At 47.3% G+C, this 25,465-nt stretch overlaps 2 protein-coding genes across 5 annotated transcripts in view; both read left to right on the plus strand.

Moving 5' to 3' along the window:
- The window catches only part of LOC136752920 (disco-interacting protein 2 homolog B-A), a 53,738-nt gene extending 42,314 nt beyond the window's left edge, over positions 1-11,424 (plus strand). For 2 of the 3 annotated variants that reach the window (XM_066708640.1, XM_066708642.1), the window contains 15 exons: positions 910-933; positions 2,005-2,085; positions 2,295-2,418; positions 2,521-2,642; positions 2,795-2,906; positions 3,236-3,345; positions 3,634-3,764; positions 3,939-4,107; positions 4,333-4,503; positions 4,942-5,003; positions 5,149-5,206; positions 6,417-6,491; positions 6,630-6,804; positions 6,980-7,103; positions 7,207-11,424. In XM_066708640.1, the coding sequence (XP_066564737.1) occupies positions 910-933; positions 2,005-2,085; positions 2,295-2,418; positions 2,521-2,642; positions 2,795-2,906; positions 3,236-3,345; positions 3,634-3,764; positions 3,939-4,107; positions 4,333-4,503; positions 4,942-5,003; positions 5,149-5,206; positions 6,417-6,491; positions 6,630-6,804; positions 6,980-7,103; positions 7,207-7,459 (1,791 nt within the window). In that variant the 3' untranslated portion in view covers positions 7,460-11,424. The remainder of the gene's footprint in view (positions 1-909; positions 934-2,004; positions 2,086-2,294; positions 2,419-2,520; positions 2,643-2,794; positions 2,907-3,235; positions 3,346-3,633; positions 3,765-3,938; positions 4,108-4,332; positions 4,504-4,941; positions 5,004-5,148; positions 5,207-6,416; positions 6,492-6,629; positions 6,805-6,979; positions 7,104-7,206) is intronic. The other variant, XM_066708641.1, reaches the window with a different exon arrangement.
- A 1,804-nt stretch (positions 11,425-13,228) lies between these two features.
- On the plus strand, positions 13,229-24,755 carry atf1 (activating transcription factor 1). 2 transcript variants are annotated; one of them, XM_066708643.1, is made up of 9 exons: positions 13,229-13,429; positions 17,301-17,407; positions 17,670-17,792; positions 17,989-18,033; positions 18,508-18,608; positions 20,381-20,514; positions 20,793-20,975; positions 23,197-23,356; positions 23,840-24,755. In XM_066708643.1, exons 2-9 carry the CDS (start codon positions 17,303-17,305, stop codon positions 23,982-23,984), a joined length of 996 nt encoding a protein of 331 aa, XP_066564740.1. In that variant the 5' UTR covers positions 13,229-13,429; positions 17,301-17,302; the 3' UTR covers positions 23,985-24,755. The 2 variants fall into 2 exon arrangements, with proteins under 2 accessions (XP_066564740.1, XP_066564741.1); XM_066708644.1 differs by lacking the exon at positions 17,989-18,033.
- Positions 24,756-25,465: the final 710 nt, after the last annotated feature.

The following is a 25,465-nucleotide window of genomic DNA, read 5'->3' on the forward strand; positions in this document are numbered from 1 at the left end:
ATCTGGCATCAAGGCATTAGCAGCAGATCCTTTAAGTCCTGTAAGTTGCGAGGTGGGGCCTCCATGGATCGGACTTGTTTGTCCAGCACATCCCACAGATGCTCGATTGAATTGAGATCTGGGGAATTTGGAGGCCAAGTCAGCACCTTGAACTCGTGATTCATCAGACCTGGCCACCTTCCTCCATTGCTGCGTGGTCCAGATCTGATGCTCACGTGCCCATTGTAGGTGCTTTCGGTAATGGACGGGTCAGCATGGGCACGCTGACTGGTCTGCGGCTACACAGCCCCATACGCAACAAACTGCGATGCACTGTGTGTTCTGATACCTTTCTATCAGAACCAGCATTAACTTTTTCAGCAATTTGAGCTACAGTAGCTCGTCTGTTGGATCGGACCACACGGGCCAGCCTTCGCTCACCACGTGCATCAATGAGCATTGGTCGACGATTACCCTGTCGCCGGTTCACCGCTTTTCCTCCCTTGGACCACTTGTGATAGGTACTGACCACTGCAGACCGTGAAAACCCCGCAAGAGCTGCAGTTTTGGAGATGCTCTGACCCAGTCGTCTAGCCATCACAATTTGGCCCTTGTCAAAGTTGCTCAGATCCTTACGCTTGCCCGTTTGTCCTGCTTCTAACACATCAACTTTGAGAACAAAATGTTCACTTGCTGCCTAATATATCCGACCCACTGAGAGGTGCCATGATAACGAGATTATCAGTGTTATTCACTTCACCTGTCAGTGGTCATAATGTTATGGCTGATCAGTGTATATATGAAAGAATATAAATATAAAGACATGCAAACCTGATGATGTTGAAGAATACACTCTGATGCGTTGTGTTGCTGTACTCACAGAGATCTTGTCTGTTCTGTTTCATTGTGTGATTTATGCTGGGGACCTAGCTGTGTATATGGCCCACCTTCATGGTAAGGACACAGATCTGCTGCTTCTGTGGAATGTGTTTCACAGTGACTGGCCATCGCAACGCTGCCAGAGGCATTTCAGCAAATGAATCATATTTATATTTATATATATATATATATATATATACATTTATACATATGTCTCAGTCAGTATAATTTGCTTTTTGTTATCCGCACATTTCTGCACAGTTAAACACAGATGTCTTGTGTACTTCTGACTGTGAATGAGCTGGGCTTCGCATGGTTTCATAAACAATGCAAGCTGTCTGCATGAGGGCTTATTCATATTGATCTAGCAGTTTCATTTATTTATTTATGCATTTATTTATTTATTTATTTTTGTATTTCTGTATTTATTTATTTTTGCTTGAAATCCAGTCTGTATTTACCCTGTTTCATTACAATGACAGATTAATGTGGTATTTATTTATTTTACAGCTTAGCCTGAAAATAGAGCAACAGAAATATAGCAAGACAAAACAAGGAAGTCCTGGGTTGAAGTCTGTCAGTCACAGTATTTCTATATCAGAGTGCCACCACAATCTGTCGGCAGGTGTGTGGAGAGCGGGTGTACACCTGCCACTGTGCTTCAGAGCTGAGAATGGGCAGTTTAATGAACGAGTTTGATTAACGACAGTGTGGGTTAGCATCAAGAGGTTGGAGGTTGAAGGTAAAGGGCAGAGGGCAAAGATCAGGGTAAGGCTTAGGGCTAATAGGAAGCTGATGAAAGTTTGCAACAGGAAATGTGTGCAGTATCATGGCCAGTACTGTCAGTCTCAAACACAAACGCATTCTTTAGGCAGAGAGATCATACCCCCCACCCCTCTCTCTCTCTTGCACTCACTCCCCCCCCCGTCCCCCCTTCTTGAACTGCAGACAAACTCTGCAACTCCTTCCGCTACAACTGAACACCCTCCCGCCCCCACCCCTCGGGTGTTCTGTGTAAAATTTTAGTTGTTTTGTGGAACCAGATGCCCGATGTACTCCTGTGTCTCTGCCCTTGTGTGCTCAGAGAGTACAGAGAGCTCACACCAGACTTCACTCATCTCTCTCTCTCTTTCTGCCCCACTCCAGCACCAGTACCTGTCAGAGGCTCTGCAGTGGAGAGCTCACACTGACCCGGACCACATTCTCTTTGTGCTCCTAAATGCCAAGGTAACACAAACGCACACACCACACACTTGTGCACAAAGTCGCATACACACAAAACACACACAATCAGACTTGCTCGTGCGCACCCATACATACTCTAGAGCACACACACTAACATGTGCACTGTCACACTTGCACATTCACAAACTCACACACATACATGAGCATGCGCACACACACTCACTTTTTCTCTCTCCCTTTCTCTCTCTCAGGGAGCTGCAATAGCCACAGCGACCTGTATTCAACTGCACAAGCGGGCAGAGAAGATCGCGGCAGCACTGACCGAGAAGGGCAGCATCAACACGGGTGACAATGTGGTGCTGCTGTACCCCCCAGGTAAGACACGAGCCCGCCCGCCGCCCCCTCCCCCCCTGGATCCCTTAAACCCCCCCCCATCACCCCCTCTCTCTCTCTCTCTCTCTCACTCTCTCTCTGCAGGTCTGGATCTGATCGCCTCTTTCTATGGCTGTCTGTACGCTGGCTGCATCCCAGTGACAGTGCGCCCCCCCCACCCCCAGAACCTGGCCGCCACCCTTCCCACCGTGCGCATGATCATTGATGTGAGTCTCTGTGTCTGTTTGAGTGCAGCTCTAAATTAGTTCAGTTTTTAAGTGCAAAAAATGATAAAACAAACCTCTTTTGTCTATGCCCCCCTACTCTTTTTGTCCTTTACCTCTCACTCACACCCCCCTCTCTGTCTGTCTGTCTGCAGGTCAGTAAGGCAGCCTGTATCTTGACCACTCAGACACTGATGAAGATGCTGAGGTCGAAGGAGGCAGCGGCTGCGGTCAACACCAAGACCTGGCCAACCATCATCGACACAGGTCTGACCTGCACTCACACAAACACTCACTGAGAGTGCGCAATAGTGCTATAGTGAACGAGCGCACAAGAGGGCACGAATGTGTGGGAGAGTGGGCGAGATCATGAGAGTACGAGAACACAAGAGTGGGCACAAATGGGAGAGACAGTGAGAAAGTACGATAGTGGGCGAGAGCGCACAAGTACGAGAGCACCAGAGTGAGCGAGAGCACAAGAGAGTACTTGAAAACAACAGAAAGGGACAGACCATAGAATACCCTGTGTTGTGTTGTGTTGTGTCGTGTCCAAGCTATCTCCTCCCCAGTAACTCTGTCCCCCCTCCACTCCACAGATGACCTGCCTCGCCGGCGCCCCCCCCAGGTGTACAAGCCCCCCACGGCTGAGATGATGGCTTACTTGGACTTCAGTGTGTCCACCACCGGCATGCTAACTGGGGTTAAGGTAGGGTGCTGACCTCTGCACCCCCACCATACACACTCACTACCCAACCCTGCTCACCCCTGTGCTCTTTCTTTCTCTCATCTGTCGGTTTGCCTTTGACCTCTCTCTCTAAACTCTAAACTCTCTAAATCTCATACTCTGTAACACTCCTGTCTTTCTGTCTCTCTCTTTCCATACCTGTTGCTTGCCGTCCCACTCGCCCTCTCCCTCCTTCCAATCTTTCCCTCCCTTCGCTGTGTCATGTCTATAATTGCCTAATGAAGTAACTCTTTCCCTCACCCTCTGCAGATTTCACACGCTGCAGTCAGTGCTCTGTGCCGTTCTATCAAGCTGCAGTGTGAGCTGTACTCCTCACGGCAGATTGCCATCTGTCTGGACCCATACTGTGGCCTGGGCTTTGTGCTGTGGTGCCTCTGCAGGTACAGCACCCCCCCGCCACTAGCAGGACTGCTGCGGGAGTTAAAGTTGTTATAATAAAAAAAATGAACAAAACAAACGCAAGACTCAAACCTTCATTGCAATTGTATCTCTCTCGTGCCCCCATTCTCTCCCTCACTCCCCACCTCTGCCCTCTCCTATCTCCCTCTCTGCAGTGTGTACTCAGGGCACCAGTCTATCTTGATCCCTCCCCTGGAGCTGGAGGGGAACCTGGCCCTGTGGCTGTCTACCCTCAGTCAGTACCGCGTCAGGGACACCTTCTGCTCCTACTCTGTGATGGAGATGTGCACCAAGGGGCTGGGCAACCAGACTGAGGCCCTGAAGGTGAGACAGGGGAAGGGGCTGGGGGTGCCTGCAGTGACAAGGCAGCCTGAGTCACAGTGACATTGCTCCCCTGCACTCGGGGCTTGGTGGAGTGGGTTGTGGTGTGCTGTATTGGGGTCTATTACAAGATGGTATAGTGTGATGTATTGGGGTGTAGTACAATGTAGTGTGGTGTAGTTTGGCTGCTGGAAACCCTAACTCTCTCCCCCCTCTCAATCCCCCCAGGCACGCGGGGTGAACCTGTCATGTGTACGGAGCTGTGTGGTGGTGGCAGAGGAGCGGCCCCGCCTGGTGCTCACTCAGTCCTTCTCCAAGCTGTTCAAGGACCTGGGCCTGTCTCCCCGCGCTGTCAGTACCTCCTTTGGCTCGCGGGTCAACCTGGCCATCTGTCTGCAGGTCAGAGCCGCATGAGCCAGCTGGAGGTGGGGGAGTCTGTGGGGTGGTACTGGGGTGGGGGTGAGGGACTTGGTGGAGTGTTACTGGGGGTAGGGGGGACTCAGTGGGGTGGTATTGGTGGCTTTCTCCACTCTGCAGGGCTGCAAAATACACTGGGATGGGTGGGTCCAGCCCTCCAGGGATCAACAGGCACCTGTCAATCAGCGACCGATTCACACCTGGAATAAAGAGGGCGATTTGACCTCTGACCCTGATAATGATGATTAAGAAGTAACAGAAACCCCTTTGCCCCTCGATCACTTATCAATGACCACAGGACCCTGTATAGTGCATAGGGCAGTGGGTCCTTTGTGGGGTGCCAGACTGCACTGTTCCCAAAACATGGCTTTGAACATAATGGAGGGCCTCACGCTGTGCTCCCTCTCCCTCTCTCTGCAGGGTACGACTGGTCCAGACCCCTCCACAGTGTATGTGGATATGAAGTCACTGAGACATGACCGGTAAGAGCTCATCTGTCCTGGCCTGTGTTCAGTCCTGATACACTCACTGCCTATTAGTGCTCATCTTCTCTTCCCCTCTTCCTCACTTCTTCCTTCTCTCCCTCCCACTCCCCCTGCCCCTCTCTCTCTCTCTCTCTCTGTTCAGGGTACGTCTGGTGGAGAGAGGGGCTCCTCAGAGCCTGCCACTAACAGAGTCTGGGAAGGTGAGTGTGTGTGTGTCTCTAGTCTGTGTGTGTAGTTTACAGTATGTGTCTAGGAAACTAGCCGGAAAGGCTGGTTTACATCGGTGAGAATAACACTCGAGACACATACATCACTGAAGCCGTGGCTGTCATGTGACAACGTGTTTAAATTAAACTGGTACAGCTGTGCCTTGTGGCTAGTTGTTTAATACTTTGTTTAACTGATCTTACCCGAGTGGTTTTTCACATCACTGATTAAACTAGGAAGCCGTGAATGTAAGTGTTTTAAAGGTAGGATTACAAGATGATTTAAAGTACCTAATGGTGCACAACAGACCCACAACAAGATAGAACAATGTTAATAGAAAAAAAAAAAAACAGCTTTGCACATTACCATTGCTAACCATGAAACGTTACCTTGAAATCTTGCACTTCTATAATGTGGTCATTTAAGGATATAAAAATGCTGTTTACAAGTGGAATGGACATGCTTTTCAGTTTTTTCCTAATTTTTACGTCATTTACTAGAGTATTTGGGATTGACCCTGTCCTTCTTTGGGACCGTTTTTCTTGGCTGCAAAACTGATGCCAAATATGCACAAGCATCATCACTTCACAAGTTAAAACCACTGCATGTAAACTCCCCCTATGATGATCATCGCAGCAGCTACTGCCTAACAAAGCAGAGCGGCTTGTGTTTTTGAAATTTAATTTACATCTACTAAACTACATGTACTAAGTAGTAAAGTGACTAGTAATAGTGGTATTAGATGCATGTTAAGAACTTATGAAATCATGTTCAATAGTAACATTTGTATCTCTGAACAGTTCATTCAAACTTGCAATTGTTATAGTATGAAAATTGAAATAGAATAGAAGTACTCTGTTACATTCAGTTTAGGACTATGAGTGGATGTTTATTTCAGCTCTATTTCACATTTACAACATTTAAATAAAATGTTAAATATTTCATGTTTTTTATATATATATATATATATATATATATATATATATATATATATATATATATATATATATATATATATATAGAACTGTAGCAAACTGATTTTACAGTAATACTGGCAAATACAAAATGTCCCTCGACCTACAACTAAATACACTACATCTGCATCTGCATTTAATGCTTTAAAATCCACATTCGAGGGATGTGGATTTATGTCAGCTCTGTCACATTTTCTCATTCTCCCTCCCTCTATGTCTCTCTCTCTAGATCCTGCCGGGCGTCAGGGTGATTATAGTGAACCCAGAGACCAGAGGACCACTGGGAGACTCTCACCTGGGGGAGGTAGGGTAGGGAGTAGGGTGGGGTGAGGGGGGTATACCGCATGGGGGGGCTTGGACAACGACGACGACGTTTAACCTTCAAACTCTTTGTACACCTTTTCCCTCTCTCCTCCCCTCTCTTTCACCTCCCCTCCCCCAGGTGTGGGTGAACAGCCCCCACAGTGCTAGTGGGTATTACACCATCTACGGAGACGACAGCCTACAGGCAGACCACTTCAACACGCGGCTGAGCTTCGGGGACACGCACACGCTGTGGGCACGCACTGGCTACCTGGGCTTCGTCAAGAGGACCGAGTTGCTGGACGCCAGTGGAGGTCAGCCCCCCAGTGCACTCCAGTACACTCAAGGGCATCCCAGTAGACCCACAGATCAATATTTCAGATGATTAATACACCAGTACACCAACAGATCGGTATATCAGTACCCCATTGCATCGGTCGATCAATATATCAGTGCAGTTAGTCACTGTGTGTGTGTGTGTATTCTCAGACCGTCACGACGCTCTGTTCGTGGTGGGCTCACTGGATGAGACTCTAGAGCTGCGCGGGCTGCGATACCACCCCATTGACATCGAGACGTCCGTGTCACGCACACACCGCAGCATCGCAGAGAGGTGGGTGCCCATCTGCTCGTCTGACACTGTCTCTCTCTCTGTCTTTCAAAAAGCCAAATAACAAATAAAAACTGATCAATACTCTCCCAACCCTCCCCCGCAGCGCTGTGTTCACCTGGACGAACTTGTTGGTCGTGGTGGTGGAGCTGTGCGGTTCGGAGCAGGAGGCCCTGGACCTGGTGCCGCTGGTGACGGACGTGGTCCTGGACGAGCACCACCTGATCGTTGGCGTGGTGGTGGTGGTGGACCCTGGGGTCATTCCCATCAACTCGCGGGGGGAGAAGCAGCGCATGCACCTGAGGGACAGCTTCCTGGCCGACCAGCTGGACCCCATCTACGTGGCCTACAACATGTAATAAACATGCTCCCCCCCTTACCCCCCATCTACACACACACTCCCACCTGTACCTGCCAGGCAGCACTTGGGGGATAAGACTGGAGGGGGGATTAGGTCACACCTGGACTACACCTGGGCAAGCATCTGGGATACCCGGGGCCACACAGCCACAGACCCTGGGGAAACCGCATTCTTCAGCTCTTTGTGGGAGGGGGTCACAAGGGTTGAATATTACAGGGGGTGAGTGGGTGGGGGGGGAAGGTGGGCTTTGTGTTTTTTTTTTTTTTTGTCTGCCTCCCCCCCCCACTTCATCCACCCCTGTCCTGTTTCATTTCAACAGACTGTGCTGGGACTAAGTTCTGTTTTGTTTTTAAATCTTAATGTCTGTTATATATATATAATTTGTGTGTGTGAGTGTTAAATTGGCACCCCCACACCATTACCACCTTCCCTCCCTCCCCCACAAACATTGACTTCAGTCTGAACAGGAGGACACTACTGGGGCCACTGGGGGACACGCACAAGTATCTTTCCATACACACACTCTGCCTGTCTGATGCTTGGCAGGCAGGAGGACACAGGTCTGGTTGGCATGTGCACACAGCTACCAGCTGAGCTCCCTCCCCACACTTACACAGAATTCACGTGTGAGTGTGTGCATGAATGTTCAAGCAGGGGTCACCAGCCCTGGTCCTGGACAGAGACTGTTCTTCCCTCTGTTAGGGGCTGACGATCCTGTTAATTGGGCTGATCACCCCAGTGCTGCAGCTCAGAGAATGTGAGCGGGCGGAGACTCTGTACCACTGCCACCACCATCCCCTGCTGTAGTGGATATTAGTTTGTCAGGAGACGTGAGACAAGAACAGAACAAATGAGAAAACGGAACCAGACCTCAGGTGTCTCCCAACAGAGCCGTGTGCTGCCTGACAGCCTGTGGAGCTTCCTACTGACATTTCATTACTGGATTATCGTTGTGTTTTTAATCATTATTAATAATTATTATTTCCTGACCAATTTGAACAGCGTGCCAGGGGAGTCAGGGTGTGTGCTGGTGGTGGTGGCAGTGGGGTTTAACACAGGGTGCTACTGTTGTGCCCCTGTGTGTTCGTGAAGTTACTGGATTGTTTTTATTTTATTTCAAATATTATTTTTAAAACTTGACGATGAAAATCGTATCACTCTGTTCATACTTGACAGTGGTGGGGGGGGGGGGTCCTGATTTCAGACATCCAGCTGGTCTCTCCTGGGGTGGGGTCTGGGAGTGGGAGCAGAGAGACGGCTAGGTATTATTATTTTTTTTTCCACGATTACAAAAAAAGGTTTTATAGAGATAACTGTACAGTTTTACCTAAAAAAAAAAAAAAAAAAAAAAATACTCTGAGAGGTTATGGTTGATTTAATTTGCTTGTTGTTGTGGTGGTGGTTGTTATTGTTGTTATGTACAAAATCTAATATTTTAAGAGGTCAAGTGTTAACGGAGCTGTGATGTGGCAGTGAGTTGGCCGTACACGGACAAGAGGTCAACGCAGAGACACCCCTGTTACAAGTTCTTCATTTTTATTTTAATATTGATATTAGTAGTACTATTATTTTTTATTGTTTTATTTTCCCAGGAAGAGGAAAGTTTGGAAACAACATTTGTGGAATATGGGAAAAGAAAAATTAGCTAATCGGTGATCGGCTTGTTTACTGTTGTCAGTGGTGTGCGTTTGTCTGTTTGTTTTGTCTGTTTGATTATTTTGCACCAGAAAATACTTGGGAACTGTAGCAACTGATCCAGCTCAGCTGCACATAGCCCAGTTTATATTTAATAGTCTTCATATTGAAGTCTGTGTGTGTGTGTGTGTGTGTGTGTCTGTCCCCGTCTCTGTCTCTGTCTCGTCTCCATCTCTGTGTGTCTCGGCTCCAGTCCTCAGGAGATGCAGGCGGAGGCCTCCCCCCGATTCCTCATCACTGGAACCTCTTAACCGGGTCGCTGCTGTAGTAAGGGGACCTGCGTACTGCTGGCCTTTCCTCCTGGTTCCCAGCCAGTAGGTTCTGATTCTGAGGGGAGGACTGGACTTGATGTGATACTGCAACACCACAACATGTCTGTTTGTTTGTCTGATTGTTTGTCTGTCTGTCTGTCTCTGCTGCTGTTTTTGTTGTGGTTGCCACCACAGCGCTGCTTGGTCCAGTGAATCTCTGATGTCTCTGCGGCTCCACACGTTCCCGGTGCTTTTGGTCCGTGTTCAGTGTCTCCTTCAGTGTCTTTTTTTTTTTTTCTCTCATTTTGTTGGTACTTTGATTGACTACTACTAACTGCTCATGTGTTCATGTTGCACGTTTTACCATAATCTCTTCGAGCCACACAGGTGCTTCTTAATACATGGTTAGAGTCTGTCGTTGCAGCTGCAGGGTTTTAAAACAATTGAGTTCAGTACACTGGGGATTGTAACTTTTAATCTTTTAAAAAAGTCTAGAAATGTGTATTGATTCAATAATAATGAGGATGATGATGATGATGACATTACTAATACTAATTGAATTTTGGGATGCCTGCGAGAGCCTCGCCCTCAAGGTTTCTGTCTGCGTGTAGAATAACAGTGACATGTACAAAGACTTTTTATTTTTTCTCTTGTGCTTCTTTTGTTTGCTTTTAAAATGTTTTCTGCGTGTACACGTGTGTCCTGTAATATAGTCTGTTTATAATTAATAAGATTTTAAATATATAAATATATTAACATTTGTACAGTAGGACTGAGTAGTGAGAAGGGCTTGGAAATTCAGAGCTGTGTTGTACTGCACAGAGAAGTCTGCTCACAGGTACACTGTCCTCTGCTTTTGGACTGTGGCAGTGGGTTTGCTGTAGACCAATGAGTTGAAATCAGTGGTTGGGTGATTAACAGGGTGTGTAGTGACTAGCCCGGTGGACAGGTGGCGCTCAGCTCTATAGCAGCTGCTGCAGAGCCCAGCCAAACACAAACCAGCAGCCCCAGCGCAGACACAATATGAAGCACAAAAGGGAGGTAGGCCCCAACTAAATTGGTGACTTGTGTAGCCAGGCCTTATGCAGAGAGCCAGGGCCTGAGGCTGAGATGTAAACTTGGGGGTGTGTGGGGAAGGCGGGGCCATTGGGGGTACTGTGGCTGGGCTCTGTGCACTGTAGGTATGCAGTCTGTGCCTCCCTCTGTCACCCTAATGGAGGGTGGTGACCTAGGAGATGATGGGTATCACATGAGCCTGAGAACGGAGACTAAAAACCCCGGGGCACAAGGCAGGGGGCGTTGAGAGCCTGTGTCTAGGAGGGACTGGGTGGGGTTTGAGGGCCTGTGTCTCACGGGACGGGGGGGATGGGTCGAGGGCCTGTGTCTCGCAGGGGCCCAGTGGTTCCCAGTCTTATTTTTCCATTGTTGTGGTTTTTTTCTCTCTCTCCAGTTTGTGCGTGCTGACTTTTGTAAATGCAGCTTATACACTATGCAACAGAATCCACAGTTTAAATTCCAATCAACCCCCTCCCCCCTTACACAGGGAAGATGTAGCTTGAACATTTTGTAATAAAACAAGCAAATCAAAGAAAATAACATTCACTTTGCAGGGCTGTCTGATTGCATCCCTCAGAAAGCACACATCTTCATGTCAACATGGTCTCATGTCTTAAGTCTGCATTCTTGCTATGCGATCTATAAATATATATATATTTTTTATTTTTTTCCTTTGGTGATAACTGTTCTTGTTTATTAATAATAATTATCATAAAGATACTGCAGTAATGGGTATAGAAAGCACTAACGTTTTTAAATATTAACTGTTGAAATCAGTTTTAGGTCTTGTTGGAATTTTTAGAAACTGGCTGTAACTTTTTTTTTTTTTTTCTTGTTCATTTAATCAATTTTCTTCTCCCATCAATTCTCATTTGTTTTTCATTTTGTACATTGGTGATAATTACTGTTTTATATTTCAATTGCAAAAGCAAATAAACAACAAAAAATGCTTTTTATTTTACAGCAGCGGCTGTGTTGTTATTACTTGGGGGGGTGGGGGGTTGTAGGGCAACTGGGGCCACTTCCACACAGTTGGCGGACTCTTCTGATTTCTTCCTTCAAGTTCTCCAAGCTTATATCAAGCAAGCATATGGGGGAACTCAATGTTGCACCTTAGCAGATGCCCTTACCCAAAGTGAATATTAGAATTAGTAGCAGTGGCTGTACAGTTCTAGTCATGTCTTGCATGGTGTGGCATAGACTTGGTACTGTGCATCTTTAGAGTTCCTTGTTGAACAAGAGTGGCCTGGGACATGAGCAGGGCCCACTGGCTCACTGCCCTGCTGAGGTGAGGCTCCAGCACAGCAGCCAGCAATCGATCAATCAGATGCCCAGATAAGGCAGCAGGAAGCTGGGGCTGTGCAAAGAGCATCTCGACCACAGCAGTGACGCTCAGCAGCTGCCTTACTGACAAGAAAAGAAGAAAAAAAAGTTTGAACTTGTCCTTCATCTGGTGCAGCCATTTAACCCCCCCCCCCTTCTCCCTGTCAAGAAAATAACACAAAGAAACATGTAGGCTGATGTTCCTAATAACAATATGGAACACAGATGGAAAGCTGTAGGACTCTGTGTACATCCCTCCCTCCCTCTATATCTCTATCTTCACTGAAAGTTTCTGAGACTTTTAACACAGTGACTGACTGTGCTGTGTAGCATGACTGGGCCAGCACGAGACCACAGAGAGGGTGTTGCAAGAAACAAAGGATCCCCCCTTTCCCTTTCACTCGGGATGTGCTTGCACTGTATATATATATATATATATATATAATGTGTGTGTGTGTGGTGGTGGTGGTGGGGGTGGTGGTCATTGTACTGAGTTGCTTGAGCTCTTTACTGTGTCAGCGGGGTCTGGGCTGGGCCAGGCTTTGTTTCTGTGGGGAACTCCAGCAATGCACAATTAGCAGGTGTTATAATCTATGGGGTGGATGCAAAATAGAGAGAATAGGAATATAAAGTAATGCCCCCAACACACCATGTTTGTGTGTGGTAACTATCAAACTGAAATCAAAGTGTGTTTGTTATAATTCAGCTTCCTGATAGTGGAGAAAGTGTAAACTACCCAGGGTCCTCCACTTTGCAGTAACACTTTCTGCAGGTCAGGGCAGTCAAATCGGCCATTGTACCCCTTCTGTAGCAGTGTGCTGCTATTAACAAGTGCAGCGTGCCTTCTGCTATGTGCTTGGACATAAACACAATGGTTTCCTCACTGAAGACATCCTAAACGTCAGCACTGGTGTGTGTGTGTGTGTGTGTGTGTGTGTGTGTGTAACTGCTGAGTCTGCAGATCAAACCACAGTTGTTTCTGGTGCACTGCAAGACACTGGCGGCAGAGCGGAGCTGCAGAGGAAGCAGCCTGAGCAGCTGGGAAACAAGCTTCAACCATACCATCAGTCACATGTTACACCTTGCTTCCAGGACATTCAAAACCCCTTATTTTTTGGACCACGTGATACCAGTCGGGTTCAAGTTTGTTGTTCTTGTTACTACTATATAGAAATAATTGAGTTTCAAAAGTAATAATACCAATGACAACTCTAATAATAATAATAATAATAATAATAATAATAGACTAACGACTATATTATATTCTAGCTCCCGGCTCTGGGCGGGTAACTTCCCAGGCGCGCTCCCGACATCCCACGGACCCGCGCCCTGGAGCGCAGCCCGTGAAGCCCCTCCGCCAATCAGAGAGCGGCGCTGAGCAGCACCTGGGTCACGTGTCCCACCAAGGGGCGGTGCTCAGCTTCGGCTCGTCTCCCTTTGAAAAAAAAAAGAAAAAAAGAAAAAAACCGTTTTTGTTTTTTTTCCCTCCCAATGACAGATATATTCAAAAATAATAAAAACAAACACCATCTTGTGGGCCCGCTTTTAAAGACAGAAACAGTCTGCGGAGAGAGCCTTCTCCCTCCTTTCACCCTCCGAGGAAACACCGCGCTGAACACACCATCTGCGGCCGAAATCTGAAGGTAATCTTTTGAAACAATTCTGCCCTTCGCCTCCGCTCCGAGCGCCATAGTGGCTGTGCCGACCGTCATGGCGGCTCTCTCTCTCCCCGGCTCTGGGAGTCTGCTAGGGGAAGCTGTACTAATGGCTGCCCGGACCGCTGACGTCTGTTGACGCGGTCACTTGCGTGCTATGACTGGGGTTTGTACTTACAGCTCTGAATAAACACGCACACAGGGCAAAAAAGAGAGAATACGGATGAAGGGAATCGGAGGGGACAAATGTGCGGCGTTACTGCGGTTTAAGCAGAAAAAAGCAGACTCGGATGTGTTTCTGTGATATAAAGAGACGAAGCTATTGGGAAATGTTTGGTGGTGTTTCGCTCTCTGAGCTTGGCGCCAGTGGGGGATTTTTACACTCAGCCCCGGCTCTGCAGTGGGGAAAGCGGGGTTTCATACATAATACAGCTGCGGCACCGGCGCCATAGCGTTTCAACATTGATTTTATTTGAGTTTATTTAATTTATTGAGTAAGGTGGTGGGGGGATTTATTTAATAACACTTCGTTATTCATGTTTATTTCACTCGTCCTCGTCTGGCTTTGGACTGGAGCAGATGTCGCCGGGCTTTGATGAATGTATTTGGGAAGCTAACTTTACACGCGAGAGGTTTTAATACCTGTCCATGTTGCTTTTATTAATATGGATTTGATTTTGTGTAAGGCTGGGTTGTCCGTGTAAATCGCCATCGATTCAGGACCTCTTTCTTTTGTGCATTTCTCAATGTAAGGGCCTTTACCGCTACAATTAATCATTGAATATCTAGTCATATCCTTAATAATACAAATTGGGATATTTTTCATAAATGTCCACGTTTATTAAGCAGTTTACTGTGTTTCATTTGAGAGAACTACAAATACAGCCTGTAAAGTGGTGCCTTATGGGAGAGATTTGGCCTATTTTGTATGTAATTGTTGATATTGATGTGATTGTGTTGTCTGTGCAGTCGGCATTGTGTTGTAATGCTGCGTTATGTAACACAACCCACTTTTCAAAGCGCGTCTGAGCTCTGTCTCTGTTTCGCGCTCTGGACCCAGGACAAATAAACCCAGTCAAAATATAAGACATGAGCGGAGGGTTTAGGTGTTGTAACGCCTTGCTCTACTCTTATTACTACCACCACTTTCTCAAAACCTGGTCTATTTGTTGAGATTTTTTTCTTGCTACAGTTGATCTGTGTATGCAAATCCAAAGGTTCTGGAGCTGGGAGTGAGATTCCTGCGGTTTAGTTAGAGATCCATGCTAGGTTCACACATTGTGTTTGTCTGTTAGTCTCTCCCCTCCCAACACACACACACACACTCAATCACTCTCTCACAGGCTCCACTAAACTTGTGGGAGTATGGACAGTGCTGGCTGACAGTGGTGTTGGTGGCGGGCCCCTCCCCTCACCTCTCAATCTTATTAGTCACAGTTGTGCCCCGGCTTTTTTAAAGGTCAAATCACACTGCGAACCCATTGTGACCAAGACTGGGCCGGTCAGTCCAGCATCTTGATAAGAGTGTCAGGGGGAGAAGCACAGACAGACAGATGGACTGCTCAAGTAGTTTGTTTGAGGTGGGGTGAGCAAGGATGTAGAACGGGGGGCAGGAAGTTACACTGTCACGGCACAGGCTGGTTCTGGTTGGGTTTTTGGGGGGAGATTGCTAAGCTAGTGTCAGCATTTCCACACTTCACAACCAGTCAAGCTACAAACTTGAGGGGGGTTGTGATTGCTAGAGCAAAGGGAATTGAGTGGGGAATAATCTGGTTTCCTGTGAAGCTGGCTGCAGCTGGACTGGCGGCTGAGCGTTGCCCAGTGCTGGAGTCCCCTGGCTGCAGCTGTGTAATTCTCTGGATGCTCCTTGACTGGCGAGACCCAGCCCCACACCCCCCTGCTGGGACACAGATGTTGGCTGATGTTTTAGGGGTGATTGAAATAGGCAAGCTGAACAAGAAAGGCAGACCCCCCCCCCCCCACACACACACACACACACACACATCCTGCTCTCTGACCCCTTCCCATTGTTCTGAAGTACCTACTCATTCATTTACAGTAGTGTCTTAAACTTAAAGTATGGAGTGAGATGGATGTATGGATGTGCTGCACTAGGCTCTTCTCACCTCTTCGCTTCCCTGCCATTGATTTTTTTTTTTTTTTGCTTCCTTGTTTTTATCGAAGAGGAAGTGAATCGCAGGTGTGTCCTTTTGACCTGGATTTAAATTCCAATCTGATAAAAGCTTTCTTATAAAATTGAATGGGTCCTGCCTGTTTGGGACCAGGAGGTGAGGATGTTTAGTCCAGGTCCTGGCCCTGCACACCTGCAGCTTAGCTGTGTGAGAGCCAGTGCTCTGCCTGCCAGGCCCTCGTGTGTGCCGGGGGGGGGAATGAGCAAATATGTTGTAATAGTTTCCTTGGCATGACATAATTGTCTGAGTGGCTGTGATGGCTGACTGGGGGAAGCAGGTAATGTCTAAAATGAACAGCATTTCCATTCCTGCAGTAACCAGTGAGCGACCAGCGCAGTCCGCCACTGGCTTCTCTGGGTTTGTTTTTGGTTGCCCCCACGGGCGTGTAACTATGTCGGTGTACAAGTGTGATCTTGCACTGAAATGACTCGGCTACTGCAGGAACCACACTGCCTGATTTATCTTCTCCCCTCCAGACTGTTTTCTTTCATAAACAAACAAGCTATCGACAGGAGAGTTTCTCTTGCTTCTTACTTCTGTGTAAAGTCCTGTGTGGCGTTTGGGGAGTCCCCTGTGGAAGAGGGTTGTTCTGGGGCCCGTGCCCACTGATCCATATGTTGGTTTCCCATCTCTGTGTCCACAAGTCTGTAACTTGGCTCAGTTCTGCTTCCTCAGGAGCTGCTGGGGCTCCTTCTGCAGAGTATCGAAAGGAAACTTCCCTGATCCTCGAGACAGTTTTTTTTATTTTTTATTTTTTGCTGAGAGATTCTCAGTGCAGAGCTGAGCAGGGGAAGAGGTCATTGCAGCTGGGAGTGAGCAAGCAAGTGAGGGAGGGAGGGAGGATGTTAGGGATTCCTGCCTGTGATTTCAGAGTGAAAAAAAATCAGTGAGTCATACACTTCTACGGCTTGATATTTTCCTAACACCCCCCACCCCCCAAACCCTTTCCCTTCCCTTCTGACTACAAAATGGAGAGAGAGAGCGATGAGGAGGTTGGGGGGGGTTGGTATTCCACTCACACAAGGCGGGTCTCTCTCAGCCCCCGTCTCTGAGGGTGGCGCCCTGCTCGCTGGCTGCATTTCAGCTCTGTGGGGAAGCTGGTGCTCAGTTTCCTCATTTCTAATGCGGGGGGAAACTCCTTGCAGCACAGAGCCCAGACATTCTGCCCCAGGGGTGCCTGCTGTTTCCCACCCCCCAATGCTGTAACTCGTTGTAAAAATGCCAATTGTTTCCACTACCATCATACTAGTGGGGGGTGCCCCCCCGCTCTATATCACCACGATGACGCTCTCATTCACCAAGAACCCCCCCGAGCTGTCGACTATCTGCTGGCACTCCCTGGCCTTACCCCTCTCCCCCACTTGACAATCGGCTTGCAACTCCTCCCCATCCCTTTCCCCTCAACAATTCAGTAAATGACCATGCTGCCTATGCACATTTCTGGGGAAAACACTGCATGCCAGTCTTCACTTTCACTGCTCACTTCCTCACAGGTCTTAAAAGTTGTAAGTTGTAAAGCTGCAATGATTGCTGTGATGATTTCTGGTTTCTTGACTGTCTTTCTCTCTCAGTGCAGTGATTTCACAGTTCTGTATCTATCTGTCCCTGTCTCTGACACTGCAGTGTTCTTACAGTGCCTTCTGTCTCCCACTCCCACCCCCCCACAGTGATGATGGAGGAGGTGCAGCAGAGCAGCAGCAATGGCACAGAAACGCAGACGGTCACCCTGCCGACGACCATCAGTGCCTCCCAGATCTCTCAGATAGCCCAGCAGGTGAGGTGCGACTGGTGTGTGTGTGTGTATATATATATATCTCGTGAAGGTTGGGGAAGCTGTGTGGAGACCCACCCAGAGTCGAGTCCACTCCACTCCCCTCCCCTCCCCTCCCCAGTGGTGGGTTCTGCTGCCATGTGCCAGAGACTCTGCCGCACAGGTGTGCGACTCCTCTTTTACTTGACATTTGTTTTTGTTATACATAATTAACTCTGGTATTCTGGTACCCATACTTAGCGGCTGTGTGTGCTTGTGTGTGCAGATGTCCCTGGGCGGCTCCCCTGTGACGGTGGTGCAGCTCCCCGGGGGGCAATTCCAGGTGCAGGGGGTGATCCAGTCCGCACAGTCCTCTGTCATCCAGTCTCCACAGGTGCAGACCGTGCAGGTATGGGCTCCAGCACCCCAGTGCCGCTCTCAGGCTGGGGTAGGGCTTTTTTTTTTTTTTTTTTTTTTTAATAGATCTCTGAAGTTTGTTTCATTCTGGCTGCCTGAGCTCTCAGTGACTGAAAGAGTGTTTTTGCTAATCTGTGGATTTCTCATGCCTCCACCTCTCTCTCCCTCCCTCCCTCTCTTTATTTCAGTGGTCCCCAACTGTGGTCCTGGAGAGCCCCAATGCTTCAGGCTTAGTAGGTGTCTAGAAAGAGAGGGAAAAAAAAAAAAGAAAAAAGTCAAAAAAAAAAAAAATGTTTTGTTTCTTCTAATAAGCCACTAATTGGTTCAACCATCCAATTAAGAGCTGAATTGGCATGTCAACCAGCAGACTCTGTAGCTCTCCATGACCAGTCCTGGAGATCCCTGCTGTCTTTGTGGATATGTTTTTTTTTTTGGTTTTAATTTAATCTATTTATAAGTTTGAATTCTGATCTAGAATGAGCCTATACGTCCTGTACGCAGCAAGTTGTATAATAGGGTGTTTTGTTTTTGTCCCCACATATGCACGCATACTTACACATCCACATACTCTCTCTTAGACTCACACTCACTCACAGATACTCTCATGCTGATCTTCCGTCTTCAGACCCAACCCACCCCTTCTGCTGTGCCCATCGGCCCATGTCCAGTGGGGCAAGTGTTGATGTGTCCCCTGTCTGTCTCTGCAGGGCTCTCAGATGACGGACAGTGATGATTCCCAGGAGTCCTCGGACAGCGCCGCCTCATCCCAGAAGTCCCGGGAGGTCCTGGCCCGCCGACCCTCCTACAGGTACCCACCTCCTACCAAGACCACTTTCTTAGCTTTAGGAGTGCTTATAGCACAGGGTTCTTAGTGTCTATTGCACTCTATTGTTGTATCAAAACTGCTAATTACTTATTTTGATTTAGTAACTTGTGGCTTAATAATTCCCAGTGACCTGGCTGTGCAGGGGGGTTGCCTGGGTGGGAGAGGCCTTTAAAGGCTGCAGGAGGTGCTCTTTCTCTCTCCAGAGCCACCCTGGACTCACAGTGACCGTGAGCTCTGACCACTGGACTTTGCGCCTGTCCTGATGGTGGCATAGCTTGGGGGGGCTGATCCAGGAAGCTTTTTTGCTGCCTGCTATCTGTGACCTTGGTGGGTGTGCGTGTGCTGTGAGATGAAAGACAGCAGCTGGTTTCGAGTTCCCTTGGAGCGCTGGTCTGGGTGCACTTCCTGAAGATGCGTATTAATTGATAAAATGCATGTGAACAAATAATACAATACAATGCTCTTGGCTGGCTCTCTTGTGAGCTACAGGTTGTTGGAAAGAATAAAGTGCTGAGGGTAGTCCAGACCTCCACACCCACAGTGGAAAGACAGCAGGTTGTCACTCTGGTGGAGAGTGGATGCTGGTGTGACGTATTTGTGGCTGCTGAGCTCTCCACTGTGTGCCCTCTGCTGTGCTATGCGTGCCTCCCTCACACAGCACTGTGGTCCTCTGTTAGGACTAATTAATTAATAAGATAATTAATAAGATTAATTGCATGTAAAAAACCTTATACAAAACATGGCATTACAAGCTTATGAGGAACTGTAAAACACAACTGCAAAGGGGACAAGCCAGGCAATAAGCCAGTATAACATGAGCCGGTTACAGGTTACATAACCCCTCTGTAAAATCAGTACAGTGATAGCTAGTACAGTCGGGAGACAGTCTTTAGGTGGCGCGGTTCAAATGACGAGTGGGGAGCTAAAAACCGAACAGGCTACACCAGAGCAGATGTGGGTAGGTCAACTATTCTAGTCCATGTTTGCAGGTGTGATCTTTTTACGTACAAGTCACTGTGTGACAGACCATGAAGTAGGCGCAGACCTGCCTCTCGACAGGCAAGATGTCTGGCTTTTTTCCACTTACTTTAACTGACTTCCCTTTAACAGTGGCCTGGAGTGGAGAGTTCAAAAGCCTGAAGCTCTCGCTGGTCTCTGTCCATAACAGCCTCTGCCGACAATCTGTTTCAAAACAAAACCTAACTAAGGCAAAACTGTCTGTCTTTATTCGTATTCTGTAAGCCATATCTCAGCCAGGTGCTCCTGCCAGCAGGTTGAGCGGGTCTGTAAATCCTGGCCTCATTCTGACACTCGACCGCTCAGGCTGTGTCAGTTTGCAGGAGCTGCATTCCTTTGCAGTGTGGCTCCTGTACAGGCATGCTGGGAACAACGGCACACTGGCAGAATTCTGCTAATAGGCCAGAATTGTAGAGGAGAGTGAGTGAGAGTGAGTGTGTTTTTATGCATTCAAAACGGAAAACAGGAGACACTTCTTCACACAGAGAGTTGTCACAATCTGGAACAAACTCCCCAGCGATGTGGTAGAAGCTGAAAGTTTTGGAACATTTAAAAATAGACTGGATAGGATCCTTGGATCACTTAGATATTAATGGACACCAAACGAGCACGATGTGTCGAATGGCCTCCTCTCGTTTGTAAACTTTCGTATGTTCTTATGTATATGTGAGCGGTGGAAAGGGGGTAAGAGAGGGAGAGAGAGGGCCTGCACTTATGCTCTGCCGTCTCTCCCACAGGAAGATCCTGAATGAGCTGTCAGCAGAGGAGGTGGCGGCTCGCACCGAGGGTGAGGAGGACAACCCCTCCTCTTCAGCCATGACCACCATGACTGTGCCCACCCCCATCTACCAGACCAGCACCGGCCAGTACAGTAAGCCAGCAGGAGATTCTGAATCCTCAGCGTTCCAATTGGAAACTCCAGCCGTCTCTTCCAAGACTACTGCCTGACTGCTGCTGTAGCCACAGTTGCTTTCATACACCCAGATACTGTCCTCCTTCCTTTGCCTCACAATACAATTTAAAGAGAAATAAATAATATGTATACATGTTTTTTTTTTTTTTTTTGTATTGACCGCTGGGAGAGGAGACGTAGGTGTGTGAATGTGTGAGAATCTGTGCCTTTCTTATTCCTGTCCTGCTCTGTTCCAGTTGCCATCGCCCCGAACGGGACCATCCAGCTGGCCAGCCCGGGTGCGGAGGGCGTGCAGGGCCTGCAGACGCTCACCATGACCAACTCGGGCGCCGCACAGCAGGGCACCACCATCCTACAGTATGCCCAGACACCCGACGGGCAGCAGATCCTGGTGCCCAGCAACCAGGTGGTCGTACAGAGTGAGTGAAGTGTAGCAGCTGTGCACACGGCCAGCCCAGAGCAGCTCACAGAACGGCATATAAGCATTGTAGCTTACCTCGTTATAGCGCCAGTTAAGTACTGAACCAACATCCCTGCTCCATGCTCGTCAAGCTTTACATATGCTGTGTAGCTTTTTTGAAAAGTGATTTGCTTAAACCCACCTAATGTTTGATTAATCTGGCTTGACAGTCTAAAATAACTTTAAGTTTTATGTACAGGTTCTGCTTAAGCTCAACAAATTAATAGCAGTCTGATAATAAGCATCGTACTTAAAATTAAAACCCTTGAATGTATTACAAACATTATGTAGAATTGTGTGTGTGTGTGTGTGTGTGTGTGTGTGTGGGGAAAAAAGTATTTGATCCCCTGCTGATTTTGTACGTTTGCCCACTGACAAATAAATGATCAGTCTATAATTTTAATGGTAGGTGTATTTTAGCAGTGAGAGACAGAATAACAACAAAAAAATCCAGAAAAATGCATTTCAAAAAAGTTATACATTGATTTGCATGTTAATGAGGGAAATAAGTATTTGACCCCTTCGACTTAGTACTTGGTGGCAAAACCCTTGCTGGCAATCACAGAGGTCAGACGTTTCTTGTAGTTGGCCACCAAGTTTGCACACATCTCAGGAGGGATTTTGTCCCACTCCTCTTTGCAGATCCTCTCCAAGTCATTAAGGTTTCGAGGCTGGCGTTTGGCAACTCGAACCTTCAGCTCCCTCCACAGATTTCCTATGAGATTAAGGTCTGGAGACTGGCTAGGCCACTCCAGGACCTTAATGTGCTTCTTCTTGAGCCACTCCATTGTTGCCATGGCTGTGTGTTTTGGGTCATTGTCATGCTGGAATACCCATCCATGACCCATTTTCAATGCCCTGGCTGAGGCAAGGAGGTTCTCACCCAAGATTTGACGGTACATGGCCCCGTCCATCATCCCTTTGATGCGGTGCAGTTGTCCTGTCCCCTTAGCAGAAAAACACTCCCAAAGCATAATGTTTCCACCTCCATGTTTGACAGTGGGGATGGTGTTCTTGGGGTCATTCCTCCTCCTCCAAACACGGCGAGTTGAGTTGATGCCAAAGAGCTCGATTTTGGTCTCATCTGACCACAACACTTTCACCCAGTTCTCCTCTGAATCATTCAGATGTTCATTGGCAAACTTCAGATGGGCCTGTACATGTGCTTTCTTGAGCAGGGGGACCTTGCGGGCGCTGCAGGATTTCAGTCCTTCACGGCGTAGTGTTACCAATTATTTTCTTGGTGACTATGGTCCCAGCTGCCTTGAGATCATGAACAAGATCCTCCCGTGTAGTTCTGGGCTGACTCCTCACCGTTCTCATGATCATTGAAACTCCACGAGGTGAGATCTTGCATGGAGCCCCAGACTGAGGGAGACTGACAGTTATTTTGTGTTTCTTCCATTTGCGAATAATCGAACCAACTGTTGTCACCTTCTCACCAAGCTGCTTGGCGATGGTCTTGTAGCCCATTCCAGCCTTGTGTAGGTCTACAATCTTGTCCCTGACATCCTTGGACAGCTCTTTGGTCTTAGCCATGGTGGAGAGTTTGGAATCTGATTGATTGATTGCTTCTGTGGACAGGTGTCTTTTATACAGGTAACGAGCTGAGATTAGGAAGAGTCCCTTTAAGAGAGTGCTCCTAATCTCAGCTTGTTACCTGTATAAAAGACACCTGGGAGCCAGAAATCTTGTTGATTTGAAAGGGGATCAAATACTTATTTCCCTCATTTAACATGCAAATCAATTTATAACTTTTTTGAAATGCGTTTTTCTGGATTTTTTTTTTGCTGTTATTCTGTCTCTCACTGTTAAAATACACCTACCATTAAAATTATAAACTGATCATTTCTTTTTTCAGTGGGCAAATGTACAAAATCAGCAGGGGATCAAATACTTTTTTCCCTCACTGTATGTATGTATGTATGTATGTATATATATATATATATATATATATATAATAAACTTGCTATAACGCCACCCTGATTATATCGCCAGTTTTGCCCATGGTTTTTACCAGGCAGTATGACGAGTTTACTGTATATATGCTTATAAATGGTGTGATTTTATATTGCTCTGGTCAGCCTCACCTTAGTCACAGGGGACTGGGTGTCATGTGGTGGCAATGCCAGTTCATACTATGTGTGAATCTCTATCCTGACTCTGGTTCCTGGTTGCAGGTGCCGGGGGGGATATGCAGACGTACCAGATCCGCACCGCGCCCACCACCACGTCCCTGCCCCAGACGGTCGTCATGGCATCACCCATGGGCATCTCCTCGCAGAGCACCAAGACGGACGACCCGCAGATGAAGAGGGAGATCCGGCTAGCGAAGAATAGGTGAGTCCCTGGCTCCGTAGCCTCTGTTTTCTTCAATCCGTTTCAATTTGATCAATATTCACCCAGTGCCATGCAGCCCCTGGCCAGGGGGTGGACGGGCTGCGGTCCAGTGGGGTTTCCAGCTCTGAGAGACATTCAAAAGTTGTTTTGAGGAGGAAAGCAAGGCAACCAGTGCTGGGGACGCCTGCCTTCCTCTTCCTAGTACCCCCTTTCATGTTACCCTCTAGGACAGTTCTGTACCACTGTGGTCGAGTCTGTCTTCACGCCACCACCTTCAAAGCCTGTCCCACACTTGGTGTAACCACAGAGGACTGTGTATCTGTACTTGTATTGTGTAAGAAAAGTCAGTGGTGCTGGCCCTGCAGTTTAAACTGAACTGGATTGGTAGTAGTAAACTTATGTTTTTGAGCGTGACTCTGTGTGTGAGTGGAAGTGTCTCTGTGATCCCGGAGTCCTTACTGGTCTGTGTGCTTGGCCACACAGGGAGGCGGCCCGCGAGTGTCGCAGGAAGAAGAAGGAGTACGTGAAGTGTCTGGAGAACCGCGTGGCCGTGCTGGAGAACCAGAACAAGACGCTCATCGAGGAGCTGAAGGCACTAAAGGACCTTTACTGTGTGAAGACGGGCTAGCGCCTCAGCTGGGCATGCACTCGCCTGCTGCAGGACTCTCGGTCAGGGGAATGGGAACATTTTTATTTCTTATGGTATTTTTTTTTTTTTTTAAATGCATCATTTGAATTTTAACACGTTTATGAATGAGAGAAAGCAAGAGAATCCTCACTTTTTTTGCCCTTTTCCATTTTTCCATGCATTTATTCCTTTTAAAGAAGAGACAGTGCGGCTTAAAAGGACTTTCCTAAAATTGACTTTTTATCGTGAACGGATGAATGTGCAGACTTTTTTTGACACCCAACGTGGAATTGTGAATTTCTTACCGGACCCACCGTCGTTTCCAGCGGTTACAAATGTCACATTCTTTCATTTTTAATTTTTATATATATATATATATATATATATATATATATATATAAAAATGGTAGCAAAACCAGCTGTTTTAATCTCATCAATTGCAGCATTTTCAGTGTGTATTATATCTGAATTTGTGACCTATGTTTGTCTTTGTTGTGTTTTTTTTTTTTTTTTTTTTTTCCTTCCCTTAATTTTGAGGAAATGTTACAGAGCATCCTCTCCACAGTCCCTCTCTCCAACCCCTGTGACCCTGAGCACAGGTAGGGGGGTGGGGGGACAGCAGCCCCTTTCCAGCCCAGACTGATCCTGGGATGCTACCGGGGAATACAACTGCGGTTAAAAATTTTGGGGGGAATATTTATTTGGATTAAACTAAAAGTGTCATTTATTTGGTAGGTCAATCGAAAATAAATATTTTTCCAGCTTTGTTTACTTTCTTGTAATCTTGTGGCATTGTGCCCTGTGAGAGGGGTTCCACACATCCATCCTCTTTAACGGGAGAGAAAATGACAACAGGAGAGCTGGCGGCAGAGCCATGGCGGTGCTGGCACTGTCCTGTGCGTTCCCCCAGTCATTGGTTTGTCTGCAGGAGCTGTTAAGTGGATTGCAGCGTTGACTTGACTGACTACGGACAGAGAAAGATCCTAAATACAGTGTTCTCACGTCACCACGCACACACATACACTTCTTAAAATCTATTCTATTGGCATCACTTATGAATTTGCAGTGCTGCAAAAGCAATTATTACTTTTTTTTTTTTAATAAAGTGAAGTGAGTGGCAAACCTGCTGGTGCGGCAGCTGTCCTGGGCTATGTACTGTGGCTCATAAATGCCTGTGTTTAGTGGAAGAGATTTCACAGTGATGCTTGTATTTACACTCCTGTCATCTCTCTCCTACCTGCACTATAACCCAGCCAACCCCCTCAACTCTGCAGTGCTCAGGTCGCTGCGCTGGTCCTGTCATTCCCACAGAATGAATGACAGGAGCTATTAGCATGATTTAAAAAAAAAATGTATATATACCACCCCAATTCTGAAAAAGTTGTGACAGTATGGAAAATGCAAAAAAACAAAGAGTCATTTGAAAATTCAGTTCACCTTTTACTATATTGAAAACACATTATTAACACATTATTTGATGT

The sequence above is a fragment of the Amia ocellicauda genome, chromosome 7 (genome assembly GCF_036373705.1).
Source record: "Amia ocellicauda isolate fAmiCal2 chromosome 7, fAmiCal2.hap1, whole genome shotgun sequence".
Lineage (NCBI taxonomy): Eukaryota > Metazoa > Chordata > Actinopteri > Amiiformes > Amiidae > Amia > Amia ocellicauda.

Coding starts and splice junctions, on each gene's coding strand:
- atf1 (XM_066708643.1), top strand. CDS start 17,303: ATGATGGAGGAGGTGCAGCAGAGCAGCAGCAATGGCACAGAAACGCAG. Junction 17,408..17,669: donor TCTCTCAGATAGCCCAGCAG/GTGAGGTGCGAC, acceptor TTGTGTGTGCAG/ATGTCCCTGGGCGGCTCCCC. Junction 23,357..23,839: donor ATCCGGCTAGCGAAGAATAG/GTGAGTCCCTGG, acceptor TTGGCCACACAG/GGAGGCGGCCCGCGAGTGTC.